Source organism: Magnolia sinica, chromosome 14 (assembly GCF_029962835.1).
Source record: "Magnolia sinica isolate HGM2019 chromosome 14, MsV1, whole genome shotgun sequence".
In the NCBI taxonomy this organism is placed as follows: Eukaryota; Viridiplantae; Streptophyta; class Magnoliopsida; order Magnoliales; family Magnoliaceae; genus Magnolia; species Magnolia sinica.
Window position 1 is genome coordinate 948,560 of NC_080586.1, and position 27,860 is coordinate 976,419.

Genomic DNA, 27,860 nt, shown 5'->3' on the forward strand with positions numbered 1-27,860 from the left:
TGATAACAGGCAAGTATCGCGTTGTATTCTCATTCAGAGGTGGTGGTCAACATGGCAGCTCCTGTTTGTGTTTGGATTTTGTTCAACCAACTCCAATTTCAAACTCAAGCATTTTCCACTAAAAGACTTGATCTCCTCTCTCTCTCTCTCTCTCTCTCTCTCTCTGACAAAAAAAAAACGGCAGAAAAGAAAAACCCAACAACCCACATAAACTTCAAAAAAGAAAAAGAAAAGAAAAGAAAAGAAAAAAAGGCCCATTACAACACTCCAAGAGAGTAGGGAAACACAGTGCCAATAATAAAAAAAAAAAATCAATGACACTTGCAAAAACAAGCCTTCTGCTTAATTCAAATATCACATGGTCGAAAGTCTATTCCGCATGGTAATCAGAGGTGAGCGAATCGCCTTCATCTCCAAGGCCGTACAGGCTGAAGTGGTCCACCTTGAATTTCCACTCACCCTTGATTGGATCGTAAGAAATGAATTCCGCCCCTTGATCCTGAGTTTTCTTCATCAGCATCTCCTTGTACCTCTCAAGCTTTGGCCCTTGGGTGTATTGCTCTCCTGTCTTCTTGTTGGAGCCTTTGATGTTAAGCAGCGTTACCACAGCGGCTTTATTGAGGCCTTGTCCAACGGGAGGCTTTTTGCTCTCATCCATGTATACAATCACCTCCCGGTTGTTGAACTGGACAATGGACTCGAGATCAAGCCGTCGCACATCAGTCTCACCTAGGAATTTTATACTACCATAGCCATGCCGACCAACAACAAAATCCTTCACATGACGGCAGTAGCCCGGTTCAGCCCTTTCCTTTGCAGCCAGCTCTTGGATCCGAGGCTCCGTGTAATAATCAGAATGCCGGAGCTTTGGCATCAGGGCTTCAATGTCAGCACCATGCTCATACACGATTGCAGCCTCACCGGCCCTGTGGCCAGAGATTGGTATGTACGAGTCACTCTTTTGGGTTTGATCTCCATGGACCCCATTTAGCTTATGAGGGGATTTGGCTGGAAAAACATCCTCTCGCTTGTTGAAACCGTTCTCCGCTGGGCTTTCTGCATCATTATCACAATTTCAGATGTGGGCAAGCAACATGAAACAAGATCATCAATCGAATGCTGTAGTAGAGAACAGTGAGCCCAGAAAAATACATAAAGAAGTTGGCAACAGAGTAGATTTAATGAAACAAACATTTTCTTTTTGGTTCAGTAAGCAGAATTTATTTTCCATATGAACCTTTTCAGCTATGATTCACCATTCATCATCAAATTCAGTTTTCTTTTCCCCCTAAACCACTAACCACATGATCCAAGATGCAAAAATAAAATCAACAGTTGTGACTATTTATGACATTAGGCATTTTAAACTGAAATAGAAAAGAAAATGTTGGAAACAGAAAATCTCTGGAGAAGTTGGAAGTGTTTTAATGAAGCAAAGAAAATGTGTTTGGAAAAGACAAAGTGCTTAAGCTCAAACTTCGATGGAAGTTCATTTGGCAAATCTGCCCAACCGGGATTGGAGGCATAATTAGGGATGAGAAGGGACTGCTTTAAAGCTAAATGTCGATGGAAGTTCATAGGGTGAATCTGACCCATCATGATTGGAGGCATAATCATGTACAAGATGGGAGTCATCAGTAGGAATTTCTTGGAGGCGAGTGAGGCAAATCCTAACAAATGAGAGAAAAGCGTGTTGTGACCATGGGTCAATGAGATTGCTTGCTTCTTTACAGTGCATGTGTTACTGAAGGAGACATCTAATGGGTTGAAGTAGGAATTCTAGGGTTATCCCTGGAGGCTTTCCCGGGTGGGTCAAGAAAATTCATGGTATCCACAACATTGTACCTATTGTTCTCTCATAATCTTTTGGAATTCGATTGCATCTGGATGGGGATCCTCATTGTTAATCTGAAATCTGGAATTTTCAAGAAGTTTACGTTTCCGTATCTTTCAAAATTCGCCTACACGGTTGGAAAGAATTTGACCCTGTTGAATTCTTGATCTTCTAAAATAAGGGGCAAGTATCGATCAGCTTGTACAGCTTAATCTCTTTGGCTTGTGCTTCACAAATAGCCACAATATATGATCCACTCTGTTGATTTGCGTAGGATGCAAAATGAATGTCTTCATGTCCTCAATCACATAGGAATTTTCTTTCCCACATAACAAAAGTAAGCAATGGATTGCCGTGATTTCTTTCATAATCCGAGACAACGTCACTCAATGAGGTTAACAAAGCCTCTTGACATCTATCTTTAATTTTCATCATCATCTTTTACACATAATTCACACGACTGCTGTTGTCGATCACCAAACTTGCACTTACCTGCACTGTGCAAGTTGTCATGGAGGCATTGGTACTCCAATATTCCTCCACAAAAGACTTTCGAGATCTAAAATGTGTCATACATGGAGATTTAGCATTCTATCTCTGTATTCAGATTCTTCCATAATGGTCTCAACATTGCTACTCCATATAGTTCCATTCATCACATTCAACATCTTTGATGCTTTCTTCTAATTGTTCTTTAAATTTCCTTTCCAGACACTCAAAGAAACACTGCCCAAATTTCCAAAACTTGTAGCACCTAGTTTGATCTACATTACGCCCAAAAGGTGGCTTTTGATTCACTTCCTTTCCTTTCCCACCTTGTTTAGGATAGGGTGGGTTCGGATTTGGAAGAAACTCCTGATTTCTTTTCACAAACTTGTGTGAGGATTTTAAGCTGCTCACATCCTTGTTTCTTGCGTGTTCTTCGGCTCTCAATGCAAGTTGATAAGCCCCAGCCACAGAACAAGCTCTTGTCATTGAAATCTTCTGTTTGATCTTGTCATCCAACCTGCTAACATACCAACCGATTGATCTGTTGTTTCATTGAGATCATTCTGGTCACGAGGCAGTAGAATTCCTCCATATAAGCTTTAGTGGTCAGATCTTTTTGTCGGAAATTGGAACTTGTGATAGAGTTCATGTTCATAATTTAAGGGCAAAAGCTTTTGTAGCATGACATCCTTCATCTTGTTCCAACTCTTCAACTTTTTCTTCCCAATGTGCTCGTGGATCTTCTAGAGTTAGGTTCACGACAGAAGAGTATGACCCCATTATCGGGTCACTATGAATTAACCTTCTTCTCATCCAACATCTCCTTCCGTCCACATGAGCTGACCAATCGAAAAGATTATGCAGATGTCCATAGAATTTACACCACAGTTGTAATCACGATCTTCCGATCGGTTACCTCTCCTACCATGGGCATGATCGAACATAAAACTGTCGGAATCACTACCTTTGGGTTCCACGATATTGTCACCTTCCACATGCAAGAAGACTCTCCTTGACGTGGTGTACATGGTGTCAACATATCCAATTGAACAACTTCCAATCGATCTTGTCTCCTACCCATTTCTTCCAAGAAAGTCATCTCATTGCTCACCATTGATTCCAAACAAGCCCACAGATAAACTTTCTTTAATGCCAATTTGATGTAGGATGAATGAGAAAGAAAAGAGAAAGAACAGTTTTTTGCACACACCACACAATTCAGAAGTGTTGATATTTTTCCTCCCTCAGCAAGATAATGCATTCTCCATAAACTCAAGCATGCACACACATGCATTCAATTATTCTAAAGAACGAAAAAATAGAAAAATATGACACATGTATGGACCAAAATCTCTCCCTTCCTTTTATTATCTTATATTATGGTTATCACTTTCTTATCTAATTAAAGATCTACTAAATATTAATATATCATATTAACAATCTTCTAACACACAAATCTCTCTAGTTTCCAACAAAAAACAACAAGAACTCTCAAATTAGAAATGCATTGATAACTTAATATCCCTTTAAAGACACTTGAAAGTCTTTCCTATACAAACAAGTCAAAGAATCAAAGAACCTAGGTTAACTGAATCATGGGTTCTTTGGTACATGGTACGAGAACATTTATGCAGTACACTGCTTCCTCCAATACAGGGTACGCTAGGGGTAGGATTATGTGGATCACTCCAATAAACATACACTGTATGAAATATAGTTTTATATATGAATTCATACAGCAATTTATATATGAAATGAGGAATGTTATTGTTCTTATTATAGATCCCACATGCTTAGTGTATATGAAAACTAAAGAACCATAATTTTGGATCACTAAAAATAGAGATTTTGATCACAAATGACCAATAATCTGGAACTCAATCTGATTTTGGGAAGATGTGTGGGTGGAATCTTCTTTGCTAAAAGACGAGTATCCATCCATTTTTCGTTTAGCTCCAGATCTTTCTATTATGGTGACGAATTGTTTCTCTCGCGTAAGAGGGACGGTGGTTAGGGAGCCTCCTTGTAGGTGCTTTCTCAGTGATGAGGAAGTTGAGGAATTTGCGGCTCTTCTTGAGCATCTTAACCTCTTTGTGCCGGTTGAGTCTGAACCGGATAAGTAATGTTGGAAGGTGACAAATAGGGCTCATTCTCAGTTAGATCTTTCTACGCTCTCATTCGTGAAAAAGATCCTCACGATGAAGCGGGATGCACAAAATTTGTGTGGTCCTATAGTGTCCCTCCAAATTTTGCGGCATTTGGGTGGCTTGTAGGAAGAAAGAAAGTTCTCACCATAGACAATTTGCAGAAGAGAGCGATGATCCTCCCAAACATTTGTAGTATGTGTATGCATGACGAGGAGACAGTTGATCATCGTTTCTTACATTGCCCTTTCCTCAGTCCGATTTGGGCGGATATCTTGGGTCGTTTTCACATCTTTTGGTTTTTCCCAAAGTCAGCTTTGGTTTCGAGAATGGCACCGCTTGCTATTTGGTGGGCAATTTGGAAAGAGAGAAACACTAGATGTTTTGACAATTCAATGAAATTGGTCGACGGTATCTCTCAAAGGGCTAGATTTTTAGTTATAGAATGGGCTTCCTCTGCCCCTCGCCTAAAGGGTTTTAATCTGGATTTCATGGGGTTGTAATTTTGGCCACCTTCTCAGCATCCCCTATTTCTTTTTGTTGTTTTTGTTTTTCTGCTTTTAATAAAATTTCTTCATCTTTCAGAAAAAAAAAAAAAAAAAACCAGAGCGAATGATAGCTCACACAATACAGATTGCACTCTCAATGCTTCCCCAAATGCCGAGAGCATTAAGTGCAGTTGGAAAGTTCCATCAAACACCATTTGACAGTACACCCAAAGGGTACCTAGGGCTAGGATCATGGCAAACTTTGAATATCTTTCATCATACAATGCATCTCTAGTAACATAAACAGCAACTAAGAGGGTATCATCCAGAAATGGAATTGATAGTATGAAATTTTGAATTATTTTTTTTTTAAAGCACAGGACTTACTATCATGATGCTGAGATTTGTAGCCATTTAAAGGAGGGGCAGAACCCTCAGAGATTTTACCTGTGAATGAGAAGAGCATCATGATGTCAAAGGAAATCCAACATAGTCAAAGAAACCTACTTTCAAGCATAAAAGAAAGCCAAAATCTTAATATTTCTCTCGAAAATCTACTAACCCCAAAAGAAATATTTGACGTATAATGGTAGGGAATATTTAATGGAAATGCTCAATTGAGGGCATTAGGTACGATTACTTGTCTTAAAACAAGTCAAACTTACATGTGCCTTATAGATTTGCACCCATCGATCTATATTTTAACATGTAATAGGTTGGAGTTGATTTTCGCCTCATAACAGCGAACTAGCTGATCCCCTAGCTCAGGTTGAGGAGAAATTTTTTATGTCAGGTAGGCAGCCACCCATTTAACTTTTGCTGAGCAATTATGAGAATTAAGCTTACCCCAAATTCCTAGGAGAAGGCTATGACAACAAAGGCAGTGGCAGTAGCAACGATGATGATGATGTATGTGCATACCCAACATATGCCTTTGCTGTATGGAATACGCTGAATCCGTCAATCACCTCTTCATTCACTGCCCGCTTACCCAGCAGATTTGGCCTCTCGTCCTTTCTTAGTTCAATACGTCATGGGTTCATCCTTTCTCTTCGGATTCTCTGCTTTGTTCTTGGCAAGGAACAGATTTTGGGAAGCAAGGAAATGTTCTTTGGAGAATGGCTTTAGTGGCTGTGTGGTGGATAGTTTGGGAAGAAAGGAACGGGAGGTGCTTCAAAGGGGAATCCCATGTAGTGGGTCATCTGATAAAAAGGATCCATTTTCTCATTGTCGAATGGGCCTCCTTAGCGCTGCCTCACAGCCATTGTAATTTGTTATTTTCCCCGCTTTCCTAGGCATCATGGCTCGCTAGCTCAGCGGGCCGTGTCTCCCCTTTTGGCTTTGTACTTCCCTCAGTTTTTTAATATATTGTTACTTTTCAAAAAAAAAAAAAAAATGGACCAACAATGGAATATCTCAGACATCCAAAGAAAGTCCCTTGACCGATAGAAAATCATTAGAGCTATGGGTGATGGGCAACAACGAAGTTGATTAAAAAGACTGTTAAGATCCATTCAACAAGATCAGAACAGGCATGTGCGAACTAAAACTTGACAAAGAACTTCTCCGAAACAGGTGCACAAAGCACAATATGACTACATCAGAATAGGGAAACACAACCAGCCTCCATTAAAACACATCAAATCCAGTTCTACATACACACTGTCACATTCCCTTAGTGCTGCAACAAATTTATGATGGCCCAAATCAGATGAATCCCAAGAATTTTGGCCTGACAGTTGATGATTGGCCCTGCATAGATAAAGGACAGGCACAAGAAATACAACTTAAGCATACTACAGATCTCGGGCTCTTACAAAATGATCCCATGTATTAGGATTTTGACAACTGCCCAGGTGCTCTGACTTCTGCAGGTATTGATTTCCATCCGTACCGTCAAACTAATTGTGGCACAAATCAGACATCAAGAGATATGATTTCCACTTACACTTACAAGAAACCTCCAGTTCAAATATTTTGAGGAAAAATAAATGAGAGTAAACCCAACTCACCCCACCCACCCCCTGGTCAGTTTTCTTTAGTTCATTCTCTATCTATTAGTTCTTTTCTGTTATCTGGACTTCTACTCTACCCATAAATGTGCCCAAAAATATCTGCAAGCACGTCTGGGTATTTTTCTTGATGTCGGAATGGCTTGAGATTATGGATGATTCATAATTTTGGTCAGAATCAAGCAGGTAAAAAGCCTATAGTTCATTAACTGACGTGTGTATGGTAAAGCCAGCCAAACATAAGCAAACCAAAAAAATATAAATATAAAAAAGACACGTGTAACTGGAAAGATAATGCAGATACCAGTTTACACCCAGATAAAATGGACTCAAGACTCACCATTTTCATGAATTGGGGTAGGCAAGTCTTTCAAAAGAGATTGTTTATCCGCACTTGTTCTTGAGGGCCATTGGTCTATGGGATGAATAACCAGCGCCCTTGGGTTCTCCCTCGGAATGAAAAGAGCATCCGCCTTCGGTGTGCTCGGTGTTTCTTCATCATTACTGAAGAATGGTATCTGCATGGAAACAACTAGTTAGTTAGCTCTGACAGTTCAAAATGAAACAACTCATAGAACCAAAGGAATGACAATGTGAATACAGTCTTAGAAGTCAGATTGTCAGAACAACGTCTCTTAAAATCTTTTACAGGGTTACTACTCTTAAGAGTCAAGAGCTCTCACCATGGGACCATCTTTTTTAGGATGGTATTTCCTTGCCGGAAGCTTAATCCTTCTCTGAGACAAGTGTCTAGGAGTAACTAGGGCAGAAATTCTAACAGGAGCAGGCTTGTCAGCAACCTGTTAGAGAAAATGTTGACCCCATATAAAAGGACAAAGATTATGCATTAGATCTACTTATTTGCATGTAAGTACTTTAAGACAATTTCAAATACTTCAATTAAATTTTACAAAAAAAAAAAGCAACAACAACAACAGAAATTGGCCAAGTCCCTAGTCCCTAGATGATAAATGAAATCAAAGGTTTGACTTGGAACTTCAGAAGCTGAGCACACTAAATAGACAAATTGCCAAGTTCCAACTTGATCAGGCAAGTCTTCAAACAGTGGTTTATTGATTCCTTTCTTTTTTTCTTCGGAAAAGGTGATGGTTATTAAATCAAGCAGCAGGTTGTAAAATAATAGCCACAATACAACATCGACCAATTCCTTAATAAATCACAAGCACACTGTAGCTTTTGAAACAATTGCAAGGACTATGCCAGCATTTAGACCAAGGTTCACGGCAGGTATCACTTACAGGCATGCTGGAAATTCCATATTGGACAGAGGGTGCAGAACCCGCACGACCAATCGATATTTGAGGCATTGCAGGGAGTGTTCCAAAAGGGTTTGTAGCTGGCATTGGTTGCATGACAGCATTGCTCTGACTGGCAGCACTCCTATGAAAGAAGTTATAGAACAGAACAAACCATCACATTTTCACAAAAAGGAAACAATGAGAAATCATCTTGTCATGAAATAACTGCAAAAAGTGCAACCTATCCTAGGCATAAGCTATGGGTCTTATTTACTTCTTCTTCTTCTTCTTCTTCTTCTTCTTTTTTTAATATCATCAAAGCCCCCCACAACAACTATAAAGATCATCCTCGTTTCTGTTATTCTGCAAAGATGTTTTCAGACAATCTAGAAACATCTTTACAAAGATCTGGATATTTTCAATCATATTCTAAGTAAATGGAATTAGTAAATTGACACTAATCAGTTAACGACTTTCTCTTTAAAGAAAAGGAAAACAGGACAGGAGAGGAGACGAACGATTGCCCGAAGGTGCCCTGACCAAAAACATTCGACACACCACCGAAACCACTTGAAGGTGCTGAAATATCACCAACAAACGTCAGTACTATGAATAAAACCTGCAAGATGGAAAGATTAAAATTATCAAATTACTATTTTCAGGCACCTGGTTGTGCGACTTGTGTCTGACCGAAGTTGCCAAAAGAAAAGGCACTTGATGGCTGAGAAGCTGCAGCTGGTTGAAAAGCATTGGAAAGAGAAGGCTGCCGCACACAGAGAGGAGCAATGAATCAGATAAGGAAAAAGCAAACAAACAAATGAAATTAGCATCATCATCATCATCTAAGCCTTATCCCAACTACCTGGGGAAACAAATGAAACTAACATAACCATGAAATGAAATTCAAAGCATATGAAGCCTAACCATGACTAGATTATATAAAACTAAAAACTAGAATTAGAATTCCAAGGGTGACTTACAGTTGTTTGACCAAAACCCATAGGATTGCTGGTACTAAGAAGTGATGGCATTGAATTGCTTGCAAACAAATTTCCCCCAAATCCAGTTGATGGCGTGCTGAATGGATTTGTCTGACCAAAGGCAGGGGTAGTCTGTCCAAAAGTAGCGGTTGCTTGTCCAAAAGCAGATGCTGTCTGTCCAAGGGAAGGAGTAGATGAATTGAATAACCCAGATGACTGGGTGTTACCAAAAGCCAAGCTAGAACCAAATCCTGGGTTTATTGCCGGTGCTGAAGCAGAACCAAAAATTGAGTTTGAAGAGCCAAAAGCAGGAGTGCTCGATGCCCCGAAAAGAGACGGAGAAGAACTGGCTCCGAATGCAGGGGCAGACGATGAACCAAATAGAGATGGAGCAGTAGAGGATGTCCCAAAAGAGCTAGATGAGGTTGCATTAAATGGTGAGCTGAAAGCAGGAGTGGATGTGGAGCCAAATCCAGAAGAACCAAAAGTTGGTGCTTTTTGACCAAAAGGGTTAGGAGGAGTAGTGCTGGAAAAGGGGTTAGCAGATGTCTGGCCAAATGCTGATGCACCAAAAGGACTTGACTGTGATGGTGCAGCAAAACTAAGCCCACTTGCAGGCTGACTGGCAGGATTTGGTCCCCCTGAAATTTGAAATGATATCAATGTGAAACATTAGTTAGTAAAAGTCAATTCACTAAACCTGAAAACATCTCAATATTTAGTTCATACATACATCAAATGCAGTCTGAGTAACTTAAAAGAGTCATGGATACGTAGTTGGAGTCATCCCAACCGTGGAAAAGTGGCATGCCGATCTATCAGTAAACTTACAAAATTTATTACTTACAGAGAAGCTCGTAAACTTACAAAAGTTGGAAAGTTTTATTCAGATAGTATAAATACAGTAAACAAGTTAAAGATGCACATCCAAAAGCAGTACTTTTCAGGAGGAATATAATTGTAACCTAGAAGGCTGAAAGATAATTACATCCACTGGATGCAGACTAGCTTCCAGCAGCAATCCATTGTCAACTTCGTATGTGAATACTACCTTTTTTCTTCTTTTTTTTACCTTTCTGAGAAGTGAGGAAGCTTATCATAAAAAGGAAGAGTATGATTTCAAGACTATATTGATCCGCCATAACATTTGAATACCACATATTACTTCCATACAAGGTTTTCAAACCTTAAAACTTGAATGAAACAGATGTCTACCAAATAATCGGTCAAGTTTTTATGAATCTTGGACACCAAGAGTCAGTAATGTTTAATACTTAAATTTATGAATAGTGTACACCCTGGGTGGAGTCCAGTCAACTAGACCAAGTCAATCAAGTTTTGGATGAGTCTTGACCAAGTCATGACCAAATCATTTTTTTCCTTTTCTACTCCTAACGAAATCCGATCAAGTCGATAAGAGTATTTCAAAATTTCAAACTTAACTTCCATACTAATATCAACACAAAATATAGAATTAATTAAAGTCTTCCACAGTTATTCCTTACATGATAAAGTGTTAATACAACAACATTCTTAATTGCTACCAACAGATACAGGATGCCTGCAAATAGCTCCGCAACACAATCAAGAGTGATTAAGGGCCTGTTTGATTTTTCATGTAAGAGGTAATTACCTGGTAAATGGGTAATAATTACTTACCCAGGTAATTACTGCATCGTTTCTCATGCAGACGTTGACGGCTTAACTTTTCGGCGCTAGAACCGAGGATGACTGCCAAATGAATGTAGGGCCCACTGTGATATACGTGATGTATCAAAACCGTTCATCCTATATGTCAGCCTCATTTAGGGCATGAACCCAAAAATGAGGCAGATCCAAAGCTCCAGTGAACCACACCAGAAGAAACAGTGGAAATTGGATGCTTACCATATAAAAATTTATGTGGCCCTCAGAAGTTTTGGATGAAGCTGATATTTGTGTTTACCCCTTATCAATGGTTTTATGACTTCATGAACAGGTTATATGACAAATAAACATTAATGTGGGCCCGATGAACAAAATAACTTTCAATGGTGGATGTCTAAGGCCATTGTTTCCCGTGGTATGGGCCACTTGAGCATTGCATCTGTCTCAATTTTGGACTTAGGCCCTAAAATCTTCTGATAAAATAGATGGACGGTGTGGATATGTCATGCACTTCACAGTGGGGTCCATAAATTTAAGTCAGCTTTTTTGGACCAATTTTCAAGGCGAAAATACATTTGAAATTTCAAACAGAGTAAAAAGGTAATAATGACCTTTTTCAAGGGTATTTCCCTGATACACAAAAAATCAAACAGGCCCTAAAGGAAGAGGAAAAGCAATTGTCACCTCAAAATGTAAAAAGATGACATGGAGTATTGGTTCCAGAATCCAAACCTTTATCTCCCCTTTGATAATCATCCCACCTCAATTCCTCATGACTCTTGTCTTTGTACACGGGCATGGCTGATATTGATTCCAGCTTCCCAGCAGGCTGTGTACTAGTGCCACCATCGACCTCAGATGTTGGAGTGTAAGGTGCTACTCTACTTCCCCCAGGTTGACCACCAAAAGCTGATTGACCAAAACCCGGACTGGCATTTCCAAATGACGGTGTTGTCGTTTGGGACCCTGCAGAATAGAATGGAGAATAATTAACTGAGGTAAGGTCAAAAAAAAAAATCATTAAATAATTATATCTCGCAGAAACGTGGAATGAATGCTCACCAAAGGGAGAGCTCTGTGCACTGAAAGGAGATGGAGTAGACCCAAAGGGAGTGCTACCGAAAGCAGAAGCTGATTGGCCAAAAGCAGGGGTGGCTCCAAAACCAAAAGAGGGAGTACCAGAAGCACCAAAAGCTGTAGTAGAAGATCCAAATGCAGGGGTACTCGAGGCACCAAATGCAGGGGTACTTGAGGCACCAAATGCAGGGGTGCTCGAAGCACCAAATGCAGGGGTACTCGAAGCACCGAATGCTGATGCACCCGAGGAACCAAATGCAGGTGCACTAGATACCCCAAAGGCTGTTCCTGTGCTACCAAATGCCGGTGTTGCTGCAGACCCAAACGCTGGGGTGCTTGTTGCACCGAAAGCCGGGGTGTTTATCGCACCGAAAGCTGGGGTGCTTGCTGCACCAAAAGCTGGTGTGCTTGAAGCACCAAATGCAGGTTGGGTCGACGCACCAAAAGGTGTGCTGGAACCAAATAGATTGCTTCCAAATGCTGACTGTGTTTGTTGAAATGCACCACCAAAAGGACTTGTTGGAGTTGGAGTTGATCCAAAGCCTCCAAAGGCAGGCTTCTGCCCAAATACAGAAGATCCTGTTTTAAGGGGAAAAAAAAAGGACTTTTAGTCAGATGCCAACGGAATTACTGCAAGTCTCAGAACAAAACACTTTGGAAAAAAAAAAACAAACAAACAAACAAACAAAACAAAAACAGGAGAAAAATTCCCTTTGAAACAAGAAAGTGTAAACAAACTCATCGATAGTTACACATGTCAGACTAAAGCTCTCATGGCCAATCCAATGCAGACGGACCAGAGATATACAAACGTAAATGTGCAATTTAATGTGCAGAAGCTTACTTCTAAATATCATAGTTTAAGGCTGCAGCATACATAGTTACGATAGGGGGGCATTATCCATAAGATCCAATTACAAATTTACAATCCTATTGCCAAATGGAATCTCCTACACAACCACCACTCAGATAAGCAACTTTGGCCAGAGAAAAGGAACCACTCATGACAAAAGGTCGTGCGACCACCAACCAGATAAGCTACTTTGGCCAGAGAAAAGGAACCGTTCATGACAAAAGGTGGTGACACTTCCTCCCTCCCTCTCTCTCTCATATTTTTGGAAGTGAAGTTCATGTATGTGGAAGATGGCCAGGATCTTTTTTCCTTCTTCTTCTTTTTGAAAGATGAAGCAATTTATTACAGCCAAAGGCCAAAAGAGAACAGAAACAGAGCAAAGAAAAAGATGGCCAGGATCTTTCTTTTTCTTTTTTTATGATGTCAGGGTGTCCCCCCCTCATTTTAAGGCGGGACTAATCTCCGCAGATGCATGCAATCGCCCGCAAACCATGTGCATCAGGTAATCCCAAGGAGGGGAATCGAAGTCACATCTGTGGGGAGGAAACCCACAATGTTAGCCATTCACCCAAACCCTGTGCAGGTGATGACCAGGATCTTCTCCACCACAATCCTCTAAAAGGACCTCCAAGGGATTGTCAGATCCCCAAAATCGCAAGGCAAGAGAATGCCCTCTGACAATGAAACAACGCAGAAGGATTCACTGAGAACAACCTTGAAAACCCCACAGCCACACACACCTGGTTCCAACCCTATGGACATGCAATAGTTCCACTAGACAGTGCATAGCCAAATCCTTTAGGTTTCTCCCAAACTTTAAGTTCTACACAATCCTAATCTCAGCCTACGATCTATTTAAGGCAGCCATCCAGTTCGGTGCTAGCATAGGGGTATACCATGTCATGCTAGCATAGGGGTATACCACGCCGTTCATAACAAGAAGCTGCAAAGGAGCATGCTATGATCTCTGGACCTTACCATACCCACAAAACAAGCTGGCACGTTGTTACCTAGTGATGCATGAGTGCGCCGTCGTTTTGTCAACATGCCATTGCCATGAGCTGCCACATCGTGAGTGCAAAAACTGATGGAAACTCACTGAAATGTCTCTAAGTGGTAAATCACCTGACGACGCTACGTTTCGAACCGTCAGTATGTGATAACAACACAATTAGATGTTGCATTGTTGTCTATTTCTCAGGGAGTGGTTAATGAAACGCCATTTGTCATATTCCTACACATTCCTTTGGTCCCATATCAGTTGGATAGCCCAAATAGCCCCTAAAAACTCCTATAAATAGGCTCTCCTTGCCCCATTCCATAATCCATACACCTATAAGGGAGAGAAACCTAGCTCCAACCCCTGGCAATGGAGTTCAAAAATTAAGGTTTGAGAGCTTATCAAGGGAGGAAACAAACATGAGTGCCCAACGGGTAGGTGGTAGATTACATTAGTAGATTTTCTTTAAAATTCATGCAGGGTAATTTAGATTCTATCTTTACATAGTATGCATTCATCTGCTTTTCAAATACTACATGTTTAGGAATTAAGGGAATTGGTCGGCCCCTGAAAAAATAAGTAGTGCCCCCAACACCTCTGCTTGAAGACATTTCTAAAATTTTGCTCCCTTCTCTTGGATTTTTTGAATCACCTTCAAAAATAACAACAAAAAATTTAACTAAATTGACCAATACATGGTCTACAATTGCTATTTTTGGGGGATTCATGTTGAAGATTTTGTTGATTAACCCGGAAAAAACAAAGACTTTGTTGATTCTTTGAGGATCTTGGAAGCTAATTCTTTAAATTTGCATGAGCTATTTTTAGGCCATTACATTTTGGAAATTCTTTGTAGATTCATTTCTTGTTATTTTGTACAGGATAGCTTTGATCGATATGGAAACAATCAAAAGGATGGAAAATCTTGTCAAAATTCGATAACGATTTTAGGATGTCGGTTTAGGGTTTATAACTAGGGGTTGCTCTAGGAGGTAAAGAAAGAGCGTTACCTTTTGCTGAGTTTTGTGAGGTTCTATTAAAGTATTTGTAAGAGGTGAATAAGTTCCGATTTCAATAAAGTTGTTTATACCTGTCTACACAAATATTCTTTTGGGTGTGTTCTTCATCCATTCATGCAATTCGAGTACTGGAATCTCACTGATTTGATGACCAGATATTTTTTTTTAATAAAGAACTATGACACATATAGAGAATAGATTAAATCAAATGCTCCAGACATCAACTCAAAGGAAGAACATGACACATATATATCTCAAATTGACCAAAATGATCATAAATGAAGAAAAGTCTACATAAGCAGCAGCTAAAGCATATATTGAACTCTACATCTCAGGAGGATATAAGCAGACTTTCTGCTTCACAACTCAAAATCCTTTGAGAAAATCATTGGGTAGTCCACGCAGACAATGATCTGCAAACAGAACTTCAATGATAGATGACAATGGAACTGTAAATGGCAGATAATGCTCTTACTGCAGCATCATTGAAGTGGGTAGAGCATCATGAAAGAACAACTACACAACTGCAGTAGGTTCAATAAAGAAATATTTTCTAACTGAATTTGTAGAAGTTTAAATTTGAAAAACCAGATTCCGTGAATGTCGAGAAACTTAGTAAAAAAGACTCATGTAAGGGGGAGATTGAGTTGTGGATAGCAGTAACTAGTACGCAGTGATTATATATATCGGCCGATACTATTGATATTGCATGTGGCCAATACAAGATGCAAGAGTTATTAAATTCCCCTGTATCCAATGTTCAGAGTAATTGTATCGTTACATGTATCGATGACCGGGGATACAGAAACATGTAACGGTATCACTGACATTTATTTTTATTTTTTTTAAAGCAACTGGATTATATTAAGAAACGAAAGCGGGAAAACAGGGGGGACTGCTGAGATAGCAGAAACAAGAAGCTAGAGACCTAGAAAGAGAAAATTAAAAACCTTAAGACAAGAAACATTAGCTGCCCATTCAATTAACAAAGATTTCGCCCTTGAGCCGATGTGTTGAGCCGAGGATTGAATGTTGTTGAAGCATCTATCATTCCGCTCCTTCCAAACCGCGCACCAGATTGCCAGGATTGCCATTTTCCACACCTTAGATTTAACTTTACCCAACTTGAAGCCGTGCCAGTAGGCTAGGAGGGAGGAGGCAGAAGCTGGGACTCAGCCACTGACATTGAATCTGGAGAGAAAATCCTGCCAGATCTGATAGATGAAGGGGCAGTGGACAAGGAGATGGTCCACTGATTCCTCACTGCCCATGCAACAGAGGCAAATGTTGACTAGTTGCATTCCTCTCTTCTTTAAATTATCGGTCGTAAGAATTCGATTTTTTGAAGCCAGCCACCCAAAACATATGAACTTGGGGGTAGCAGGGTATTTCCAAATAAAAGGGGAGGCGAAGGTTGTGGGGATGGGCCAGGGTGAGAGAACAACATAAAGAGACTTTACCGAGAATCGGGATGATTTGTCTCTTGTCCATATGATTTTGTCCGACTCAAACTGAATCGGGGTGACCCTGGAAAGCTGATCGAGTAAAGCTGCGTACTCCGTAACCTTTGTATCATAGAGGTTCCTGTAGCAACTAATATCCCATACGATGCCTGAGTCAGTGCGAGAATAGAAGTTGGCGATGACTTTGTCCTTGTTAACGGCTAGACGATAAACGGAAGGGAATATGTCCTTGAGGCTTGAATCCCCCAGCCAGTGATCCTCCCAGAATCGGATCGCTAATCCATTCCCTAATTGAAAGCCCGAGTGTTGAATGACAGGGTGTTTGGAGCGCAAGATACCTTTCCAAATGTGAGAAGCTCTATAGGATGAAGAATCCTTGGTCCACCATCCTCCCGGATCTGTCCCATATTTTCCGTTTATAAGACGGCACCATAAGGCTTCCGGCTCCGATCTCAATCTCCAGGTCCATTTGCCCAAAAGGACCCTGTTCATCAACTTCAGATTTTTTATGCTCGCGCCTCCTTCCTGGAAGTGTCTGCAAACATCTTGCCAATCTACCAGGTGGAATTTCTTCTGACTTTCTTTTCCGCACCACATGAAATCTCTTCTCAACTTGTCAATCCTCATCAAAACAGAAGGGGGCCAAATAAAGAGGGACATAAAATAAGTAGGGATGTTGGATAAGGCTGCTTTTATAAGAGTGAGTCTACCCCCCATGGATAGATACTTACATTTCCATCTGGCTAACATCGTATGAAACTTCGCCACCACCTTATCCCACATCGATATCGGAGGAGTGCCAACAGCCAGCAGCGGGCCAACGAATAGCGTCGGGAATTGGGCGGGCGAACAGCCCAAATGCTCAGCATACAAGTTCAATTCTAGATCCGAGATATTGATCCCGAATACCTTGGACTTAACCATATTAATTCTCAGACCTGAGATTGCCTCGAAGCATCTTAGAGCAGTATGGAGATTGATGATGGCATGAAGATCCACCTCGATCATAATCAGCGTGTCGTCAACGAACTGAATATGAGGTATCGGAACAGCTATCCGTGGCATTGAAATACCACGGAAAAAACCGGCACTTTGGCCCTTAAGCAACAACTGAGAAAGAGCTTCGGCAACTATAAGAAACAGAAGGGGAAAGAGTGGGTCGCCCTGGCGTGAACCCCTCGAACTGGGAAAGAAGCCTTTTGGAACACCGTTTAGGAGGACCAAGAAGTGAGGCGATTCGATGCAGGCCTTAATCCACTACCTCCATTTAGCGCCAAAACCCATGCGAGTAAGCATATAATAAAGAAATTCCCAGTCAACATGGTCGTAAGCCTTCTCAACGGTATCGCTGACATTATTGCTAACACTTGGAAAATTATCGTTGTTCGAGGGAATCATTGGGGAAGATTGGGAAAACGGTGGAATTTTTAGCGAAAGTTCAGGAAATGTTAAAAAACACAGGTTTACAAATGCAGAAATCAAAATATTGTTTAAAAAAAACAAAATAAATTGGCCGACACTAATTAATATATAAAATTTCCACATAAATAAACAGTGAATAACACATTTTCCAATATAAAAATGGAAAGATTAGGATTTCCCAATCTACCCCATTTTTCACTAAAATATTAATTTTTTTTCACCAGAAATCCATGTCAATGCATTAGAACCATGCTTAGACATGCATTTCCATTGCAATTTGCAATCCATGCTAACAATTGAAAATAAATAAATATATATATATATATATATATATATATATATTTCTATGAATTTTTCGTCAACATTGAGTTTTGGCCCATTTTCGTTTCGAGTCAAGATTTCTCCATTAGTCCCAACTTTTTTTCAATAAAAACCAAGAGTGATTGAAATCAACTAAGGAACAAAATTCCATAGGAATATTTTTTGAGTTTTTGAAAATTTTCCAATTTTCTATCAATTTTCACCTATTTGCAAATGTTTCCCTAGTATCGGGGATATTATCGATGGTATCGCCTATACCAAAAAACTTTTATAAGGGATTCTTCTCAAAGCATCATTGATATCAATAATCTCGCCAAGTATCACCAATATTACAAAATATTAGCAATATTTGAAATTTTGTATACTTCCAACAGTTTAGGTATTGCTAACCTGGCGATATCGATAATATCGCCAATATTTAAAGCATAGTCTGTATCATAAAAATATTGCAATATATCGTGATAGATTGATACATTGCAATATTTTGCCAAAAACTCTTCATAAATTTCCCCTGCATCATTGATACGTTCTCACATGTATTGGCAATACATTGCAATATATTCACCTACCAGAAATTCAAAAAAAAAAAAAAAAAAACACAAAATTCAAAATTATACTTATATTGTATAATTTATGAATTATATGAACTCATTTTGGATATAATTGCATCACTTCTATCAAAAAATGCATAGTTTAGCACCGTGTACAAAGGAAAGTTGTTGTGCACACTTGCTTTTTGTAATTTTTTGAGTTCTAAGTGTGTAATCATGTCTTTTTCAACGTATCTTAAAATTCCATCATTCCCTAATACATGCGATACCAATATATTTTTGTATCCCAAGGGTGCGATACGTGCATCGATACAAATATTTAATCACCCCAAGTAAGTACTAGCAGCAAATTTACACAAATACTTCAAAGGCTACAAGCAGGAAGAAACAATACAGAACCACCGTTTAATACAATTTTGGAGAGTCCTTACCACCAAAGGAAGACGAAGCACCGCCAAATGCAGGAGATGATGATGCCCCAAAAGCAGGCGCCGAGCTTCCAAAAGCCGGCGCTGATGAAGCACCAAATGGTGGAGTCGAACCTAGAGGAGAAGAAGATTGTGTTCCTCCAAACACACCAGTTGATGTGCCACCAAATATCGAACCACCAGTCTGTGAACCAAAGGGACTAGTACTACCAAAGGGTTTGGGAGCAAAAGGATTGCTGTTGCCATTGTTTGTCTGCCCAAAAACTGATTGGGAACCAAATGGGCTACTTGATGACTGCCCAAAAGCTGTTCAATGGTAATAAACAAGTAAACATCTATACATTAGAAGTAAAAGATGTGGACATAAAGAAATTTTACCACAAAAGCAGCGTGAAAATTTTAAACAACCAATTGAAAATAAGGAACGTCTAGACTATGACAATTTTCTAGAAGATGCAAGCATAGTGATGCTACAAGAATTGAATGATTTAACAAAGCAAACATTCCGTAGGCATCCATTAAAACAATGGAGAACCATCTCCAATTACTATAAACAGCTTATACTCTCTTTAGTACAGCATCTGCTAAGGAATTAGCTTCTCCCGGAACCACATTGAAACAAGTGGGCCGTTTCCTCACCATTGTGCATATCTCATTCACCTTGAAGTCCCACTTCCACAGGAGACATGAGGAACCAGAAGCTGAAGCCAATGCACATTGTGAATCAGAGTAAGAGAAGTGACAATGTGATAGGCATGTCATCGTCAATGTTTGCTTCTTCTTTTTTTTGTTAGGGGGGTGGGGGGGCTGCAATACTCTCAAGATGGGACTCGTGACTTGAACTGGGCATATAACATTGTGGAATACCTGCCTCCTGTTTGGATAAGAAGAGTCCAAAACGTCGATGAGGGTGGCCATGGGCTGAGTAGTCTGCACAAGCCCAACCTGGCTTTGGACCAAGCTTGGACCTACTTGCCGGCCTGTGGTCCGGGCTTTGGCCTTGCATGCATGGCCTGATTGATTTTCAGGGTTGGGCTTGGGCTCGAGTCATAAAACTTGGCACAACCCGACTTTATATGTACATGTGTTACCTTGCCTAAGTAGGAAATAGGGATTTAGAAAGAACATGAAATGTGGAAAGTCCCATGATTTGAGCTACCGAGATGGCCCTCATGATTTATTTCTCTACATATCTTGGTTGCCTTAGTTGCCAGATTCCGATGGCATGTAATGCTTGCTGCATGGGCTCTCATTGTGGTGCAAAATTCAACAGGAAGTGGCTTCAAATAGTATAGGTTGTCAGACTGGACTGTTTCGTTGTGGTATTTCTTCTCAAAGAGGAACATTTTTTTGTATATGTGCATGCTTGAAGAAGTCCTGTATATGTGATGTAGAATCTAAACTTGTATATGTGCATGCTTAAAGAAGTCTTCAACCAAATTATGCTGGGATTTCCACCAGATTTTAGTATCCATCATTGAAGTCTTCAACCTAATTAGGCTGGGATTTGAAACTGAAGAGTTGAATTGCATCACATCATTTACTCCTTGGTGTCACACCCAAAGGACCATAAGAAACCACTTATTCAAGACAGGGAACTGACAAGGTGAAGCCCCAAGAATGCTAACTTTTTGTCCAACCCGATCTTCTCCATCAGCATGCCACCTGTTTTGTTTTTTTTTTTTTCAGCCCAGAGATTCAGTGGGTCCATTTTATCATGCGGACTGCACATGTACAAAGAAATGGACTGTCAGAAAATGATAGGTTCGCCTCGGTAGAGTCGTTTGGTTGAGCTTGGTGCCTGGGCTGCTATTTGTTATCAATTGCAACTGTGGTAGTAGTTTGATTTTGTTGGACAGGCTACTGTTGGATGTGCATGAGATCTGACATCTGCTTGCAGGCTCTAAGCCGGAAGTTTTTCAACCTTTTGGCGCTCGGATGCTTGCATCCAGGTACCGATTTTGTTGGGGTTGGGATTGGTCCAGTCTCATTGTTTGTTGACAGTTTCTGCTGCTGATTTTTTTTTATTTTTTTTTTTTGTCATTGTTTTATATTGACCTATATGATAGGTGTGGCCCGGTTTTTTGTAGAGCCCACCAGAATGGATTTTCATTATCAAAAAAGTTACAGGTACTGTGCTCCCACCTTTCTGGAAAAAAAGAAAATGAAACAATTGCTTTGCACTAGAGTATATGATGCTCACCTGATGAGTAGGCTTGCCCGATTGTAGGCCAAGAAATGCTCTTTGGGGACTGTTTGCTGAACATCTTGGATCCTTTTCATGTGTCATTTTGTCATGTGTTATTGCATTTGTTTGGATATTAAAAATGTGCATCCACAATTATTCTTCTCTTCAAAATATGCAACCTAGGAATCATGTTTTCAAAACTATGTGGTGAATTCCACGATATTTCTTTTGTTAATAATATTAGTGAGTTATAATCCGAATTCTGTGGCATTAAGCTGACATCAATCCAAATGGGTGAATTTCTACAAGGAAAAGTTCCCTATATGGGAGTCTCTCTACCAACCCCATTGTTTGTAAAGTGTTCTCCAAGGCATTGGCTTCTCTTTGGAAGTGGCGAAGTGAAATGCATATGTTAGAATCCAAGACATAAATTTTGTCAAAGATGAACCCCAACTGCCAAGGCCACAAGCCAGGAAGTGTTGTGATGGGAATGTATCCAAGGATATCTCACTGCAATAGAGGAATGGGCGACGGTTGGACAAACTTAGAAAGGTCTGAGAATCAGGAGGATGATATGCTAAACATATATGGAGAAGTTGGACAAACTGATCAAAACCTTATGTTCAATATGAGAGAACGAATCGCAAATGAACTTTTTCAATCACAATGTTGAATTGTCTTTTCTTGTACGCTTTGTTTTTAGTAGTTTACAATAGATAGATGACAAACGTATTTAACTCTATATCAAAAGAGGACGATATTTCGTACGTTTATTTTAATTCAAAATATAATGTTATAGAGATGCCTATGGTTTATGGTTGATGGATATATACAGGTTAATTAAAACACTTTTCTTTGTTGAATGATTGGTGATAAAAATTTGGTGGCATGGCACATCTATCAGATAAAAATTTGTACATACATGGGCCGCTTATTCGATGGGACAAGAATATTTTTTTCGAGCCAAAGCATTTTTTTATTCAAGGTATTTTTGTTTGTTGAATGGTGGATGATAAAAATTTGATGGTGTGGCACACCTATCAGATAAAAAATTGTACATGCATAGCCCACTTATTCAATAGGACAATAATATTTTTCTCATCAAGCCAGAGCATTTTTTTTTATTAAAGGTCATTGAGCCAAAAGCATGTTATAGGTAGGACCCAAGAGATGAATGGCCCAATATTGTGCTAGTATGCCACGTCAAGGTCCATCAATTGAAGGGTTATGTTCGAGAGACATAAGTGGATTGGGCATAAGTGTGCCAAAATTGATGGCATGGATGGCATGGCAACAAAGGTTGTCTCATACTCTACAAAAGATGGAATTGGGGTAATAGGGGCAAATATGACAACTTGCCAATTTTCAGACATTTGTGGTTTGTGTTTACCAAACAAATTTTTTTAAAGAAAGTGCTTATTTTCAGATATTAGGACTTTTTTAAGACAAATTACCAAATAGTTTTTTCAGTGCTTATAAATACTTAAACTCAGCACTTAAATTAATTATCAGACCTTATTTTCAGTTTACCAAATGGCACCTTACTAAGATGATTGGTGGATGTGTAAATTGATTGATCAGTTGATGGAATCATTGTTTGAATTGCTTACTTTTCTATTCTTCTAAATGGGTCCTCGAAAGGATTTTTTAAAAGCTCGGGAGGTGTGCGTCAAGGCGATCCTTTGTCCCCGTTTCTTTTCCTCATAGTGGGGGAGGCCTTTTCCAGAATGCTTCAATCAGGTCAAGAGGCAGGGATTTTAGGTGGTATCTGAGTGAGAGGAATGCCCACTCCGATCTCTCATATTCAGTTTGCAAATGATACCCTAATATTCAGTGAAGCAGATTCAGAGAAGGTGGCTAACCTGCGTACTACGATCCGTTGTTTTAAGGTTGTTTCAGGGTTAAGGGTTAATATGGCGAAGTCTAAGATGTTTGGGATTAATTTGAAGGAAGAGGATTTAAGCAAATTTGCGGAATCCTTCGAGTGCTCTTCGGCTACTTTTCCGTCTTCCTTTGTAGGCCTTCCCTTATGTTTGGGATCGCCTCCAAAAACATTATGGGATAAGGTCATAGATAGGTTCGAAAAATACCTGGCTAGATGGAAATTTAGATACTTATCTTTGGGAGGCCGTCTCACTCTTATTAAGGCCGCTCTCTCAAATCTTCCTCTATACTTCATGTCCTTATTCAGATGCCCAGCCTCAGTTCTGGTTATCCTAGAAAGATTAAGACGAGATTTCCTTTGGCAAGGTAAGGAAGAGAAGAAGAAGTTCTATCTCGTTCATTGGAATCAGGTGTGCAAGCACTTCCAAGAAGGTGGAGCGGGGATAAAAGATCTCAAGAAAATGAATCGAGCTCTCCTAGGGAAGTGGATTTGGAGGCTAGGGTCAGAAGGTGAAAGTCTTTGGAATATGCTCATCAAAAGTAAATATGGCGGGTCAAGTGGTGGTTGGTGGACCAAGGATTCTTCTCATTATAGGGCCTCGGCCCTTTGGAAAGGGATTTTATCTATGAAGGAGGAGGTCCTTATAGGAGTTGGGTTCGTTCTAGGTAAGGGAGACAATATTCGCTTTTGGGAAGATATTTGGGTGGGAGATATGCCTTTGAAAGAAGAATTCCCAAATATATTCCTTCTCGCCCCTAATCCAGATATCCCTGTAGCTAGTTGCTTCTCTACTTCTGGCAAGAAGATAGAGTGGAATGTGGTTTGCAAAAGAAATCTCCATGATTAGGAGATTGATGAGTATGTGGGTCTCCTCGAGAGAATTTACAGGGCCATGCCAGAGCAGCAAAGTTCAAACAGGTTAAGCTGGAGGGCAGATAAGTCTAGCATGTTCTCGGTCAAATCGCTTTACAAATTGCTGGATAACAATTTGTACCCCAAAGTTGATCATCCGATATATCACATATGGAAATACTTGGTCCCTCCTAAGATTGTTGCTTTCAGGTGGTTGGTTGGAAAGAAGAAGATTCTCATGGTCAACAACTTGAGAAAAATGGGGATGATTGTAGTTAATGTCTACCTTTGCTGTATAAAGGATGAACAATCAGTTGATCATCTGCTCGTTTTTTGTCCTTTCATCACTCAGATATGGTCAGAATTCTTTAATCGATTCAATATTAATTGGTGTCTTCCTGGCTCCACGAGTCAACTCCTAAAAGCCTGGCATGGGGTTAGTTTCGGCAAACATATGACTCGGTTGTGGAGAATTGCTCTCCTTGTAATTTGGTGGTCGGTTTGGGAAGAAAGAAACGGGAGATGTTTTAGGGATGTCTCAAACTCTGAAGTGGTAATAGCTAGTAAGACGAAGCGGCTAATGATAGAATGGGTTGTTCATGTAGACTGTCTTAAGGATTGTGATTTTCTTTTTCTTGGAGTCTAGTAGAGTCTGCTTTCTCGGCGAACTCTCTCCTGTATTTTGTATTCCCTTCTCTTTTATGATATATATTTCGTGACTTTTCAAATATATATATATATATATATATATATATATATATATATATATATATATATATATATATATATATATATATATATATATCTCCAATATTATCGAAATATCTCTGATATTATCGTTAGCTCTAGCTTGGCGATACCAATAACACTGGTAGTGATACCGATAACACCGGTAGTATTAGAAATTTCAGACATCAGCAATGTATCAATAAGTATCGGCAATGTATCAATATCACCAATATTTTCAATTGTATAAATTCCAAGTGTCGCTTGTATTGCCAATGTATCGATATCACCAATGTTACGCCAATATTTTCAACCATGTAATGACGCTTGTATCACAAGTGTATCAGCAATATTTCAATAATATCATCAATGTAGAGATATCACAGAAAATTTGTTCGTTTAAAAAAAAAAAAAATCTATTTCAAAATTTTTTATGAGCACATTGTTGTATGCAGTTTTCAATTTATTGTTGCTAAAATTGATAATTTCTCAATATTATCGTTATCGCAACATGCTCGATATCAAGACCACAATCTTTCATTTTCTTTCCAGTTGTTGATGATTTCTTGGCAAAATGTTGTGAGTTGTTGATATTCTGCAATATCGATGGATGTTTGGATTGAAGGTTGGATGGATTATTGGATGGTTAGATGGGATCGATGGGATGGTTGGACTATTTCTTACGATGACACGTGCTTTTAAGCCCCCATTAAATGGAAACTTATTGTGTATACATTCTTTTTGTAAATTTTTTTTTTCTAAATATGCAAATATGTGAATTTTAGCATCTCCCGAAGTTTCAATAAAATTTCTACCATTTTCTCATGTTTTCCCACATTCCCGGTTATCAACAATATTATCGATGACATCAACATTGTTTCCGTTTCCCCGACCAGCGAAACTTATAGCAATATCAATACTTCAAGCACTGGATGGAATGAAGATCTGACAATGGGACCCGAATGGGTCTTCTTCAGCAACCTTGATGTTTTCAAAGTTGGTGGATGGGGCAAACATTTCTCCTCCATGTGCATGGGTGTGGAAGACTACGTGGTCCCAAGACTTAAACCATTTGTTTGGACCGCATGCATGGAAGATTTGCTTTCGTCTTGGCATGAGGGGGGCCTTCCTCCAAGGAGACATGGAAACGTATCTTGTTTTGTTGGCTACCCATTGGAGTGTCTGGTAGAGAGAAATGAGAGCTGTTTTAGGGATAAATCTCAGCCTTTGGGATCTACTGTCAGCAATGTGCTTTTGTTTCTTAGGGAGTGGAGCTCCTAATTGTGGGGCCAAGTTGTATTTTTAGTTTTTCCTTTTGTTTCTTTTGTAGCTTTCTGTTTTCTCTTTCGAGACTTTTGGTTCTTGCAATAAAATTATCAATTCTCGAGGGGGGGGGAAAAGGATTCTAACAGTAGATTAACCTTAACAAGTGGAATTTTATGCCTCTGAATAGGTATTTGATGCACATGGCTGAAGAGGAAACTGTGACCACCTTTTTGTGCTTTGCGTTGTGGCTTTGGAGATTTGGGCTTTTTCCCTAGAAAAAATCGGTACGCTTTGGGTTTTCAATGTATCTATTGGAGCAGTGATGCTTGATTGGTTTACTGGACCCTGATATTTTTTGGGCTGTGGGGGATTTGGAAAGAGATGAATAGCAGAATCTTCGGTGATAAAGTAATGCCTGCCCGGCGTAGTTTTAAAATGCAAAATAATGTCTAGCGATTGTTAACTGGACGCTTGCAATTCCAGAATTCAGTAGCCTATCTTTTTACAATTTTCTGGTAGATTGGAGTGGGGATTTCAGGGAGCATAGTTAGATTGGGGCCTGATTCTTTTGGTACATAGTCCACTTTGTACCTTTTCATCTTTTTATCTTGGTTCCATAGGGGAGGTGATGAGAGGGTCACCTTCTGTACATTTGCTAGAATCAGATAAGCTCCACAGCATTCTCTGAAGCAGTAGGGAAAAAAAATAACAAAAGAATATCCAAACAATACAATATCTTGACATGCCTATGTAATGCTCTCATACCTCCAATTCAAAAACAGTCACCGTAATCCATAAAGACCCAAAAACACGCATGCAAACAAAAAAAAAATCCAAAAAGAAACTAAGGGTACCACTTAAAAATGAGTTCATTTCATTTCTATGTATTAGAGACCAATTTTTTGGTAGGGTGTAAAAATGTAACCAACAATTTATATAAACTATGATCTCTAATAAGCAATTGACAGCAACTAAAATGAGATGAGCTCATTTTCAAGAGGCAACCAAACAGGCCCTAAGTTAACAATGTGAAGTTTGCACATAGACCCAAGTAAGATTTTCAGTGACCGCATCCAAAAACAATCAACAGACCCCAAAATCATGCCTTTGAAATAATGGATCAATCACAGCAGAAGCATCAAGACAATGAGGGATTTCAGAATCCAGAAACACGGATACTAACAAGATCGATCGAATCAAACGTGCAAAACCATAGAAAAATAGAACACAATGCAAAAGATGGAGAGGGAGATAGACAGGGAGGAACATACGATTCGTCGAACCAAACATCCCTTCGATTCCTCAACCTAAAAAATTAAAAAATAATAATAATAATAATAAATCAGACCCTGCAGTCAAGAATACTAAAAAGATGGTAAAAATAGGAAAAAATAAATAAATACAAAATCGCATAGGAAAATCGAACCTCGTTTGGATTTGCGGAAGAGGGATTTGATCAAAATTGCAAGGGATTTTTAGGGCATCGAAATCATGAGAGAGAGAGAGAGAGAGAGAGAGAGAGAGAGAGAGAGATTCGAGGAATTGTTTTTTTAAGGGTTTAAAGAAGCGCGAGAGAGGGAGTAGCCCGGAAGAGAAATCCCTTTTTGTCTTGGATGCGAGTTTCCTGCAACACCTGCTTCAGTGAGTTCCGGCAACACGAAGCTCTGTGGGGCCCGCCGCGATGTCCGTGTAAAATCCAATCCGTCCATCAGTTTTCCCAGATCGTGTTATGATAATAACCCAAAATGGAGGTAGATTCAAACCCCAAGCGGGCCACACCATAGGATAAGTTCGATATGGAAACGCCCACCATTGAAATCTTCCTCGACTCACCGTCATGTACAAATATCAGCCTAATGCAAAACTTCAGTGGGCCCAGTGAGGTTTCAATCGTGGGCGTTCAGTCACCATTGTTTATTATGGTGGGAAACGGATAGCCAATAGCTGATGGTCGGT

At 39.6% G+C, this 27,860-nt stretch overlaps 1 protein-coding gene across 3 annotated transcripts; it reads right to left on the bottom strand.

Moving 5' to 3' along the window:
- LOC131226108 (nuclear pore complex protein NUP98A) lies at window positions 1-27,493 on the bottom strand. 3 transcript variants are annotated; one of them, XM_058221802.1, is made up of 13 exons: window positions 27,331-27,493; window positions 27,176-27,211; window positions 18,991-19,293; window positions 11,916-12,509; window positions 11,586-11,819; window positions 9,207-9,847; window positions 8,893-8,989; window positions 8,745-8,802; window positions 8,227-8,368; window positions 7,651-7,767; window positions 7,308-7,485; window positions 5,343-5,402; window positions 1-1,056 (listed from the first exon to the last, which is right to left on the bottom strand). In XM_058221802.1, exons 2-13 carry the CDS (start codon window positions 27,192-27,194, stop codon window positions 371-373), a joined length of 3,129 nt encoding a protein of 1,042 aa, XP_058077785.1. In that variant the 5' UTR covers window positions 27,195-27,211; window positions 27,331-27,493; the 3' UTR covers window positions 1-370. The 3 variants fall into 3 exon arrangements, with proteins under 3 accessions (XP_058077785.1, XP_058077784.1, XP_058077786.1); XM_058221801.1 differs by having other exon boundaries at window positions 8,745-8,805; XM_058221803.1 differs by lacking the exon at window positions 5,343-5,402 and having other exon boundaries at window positions 8,745-8,805.
- Window positions 27,494-27,860: the final 367 nt, after the last annotated feature.

Coding starts and splice junctions, on each gene's coding strand:
- LOC131226108 (XM_058221801.1), bottom strand. Junction 8,990..9,206: donor TGGGTTTTGGTCAAACAACT/GTAAGTCACCCT, acceptor TGTGTGCGGCAG/CCTTCTCTTTCCAATGCTTT. Junction 8,806..8,892: donor GACACAAGTCGCACAACCAG/GTGCCTGAAAAT, acceptor GTGATATTTCAG/CACCTTCAAGTGGTTTCGGT.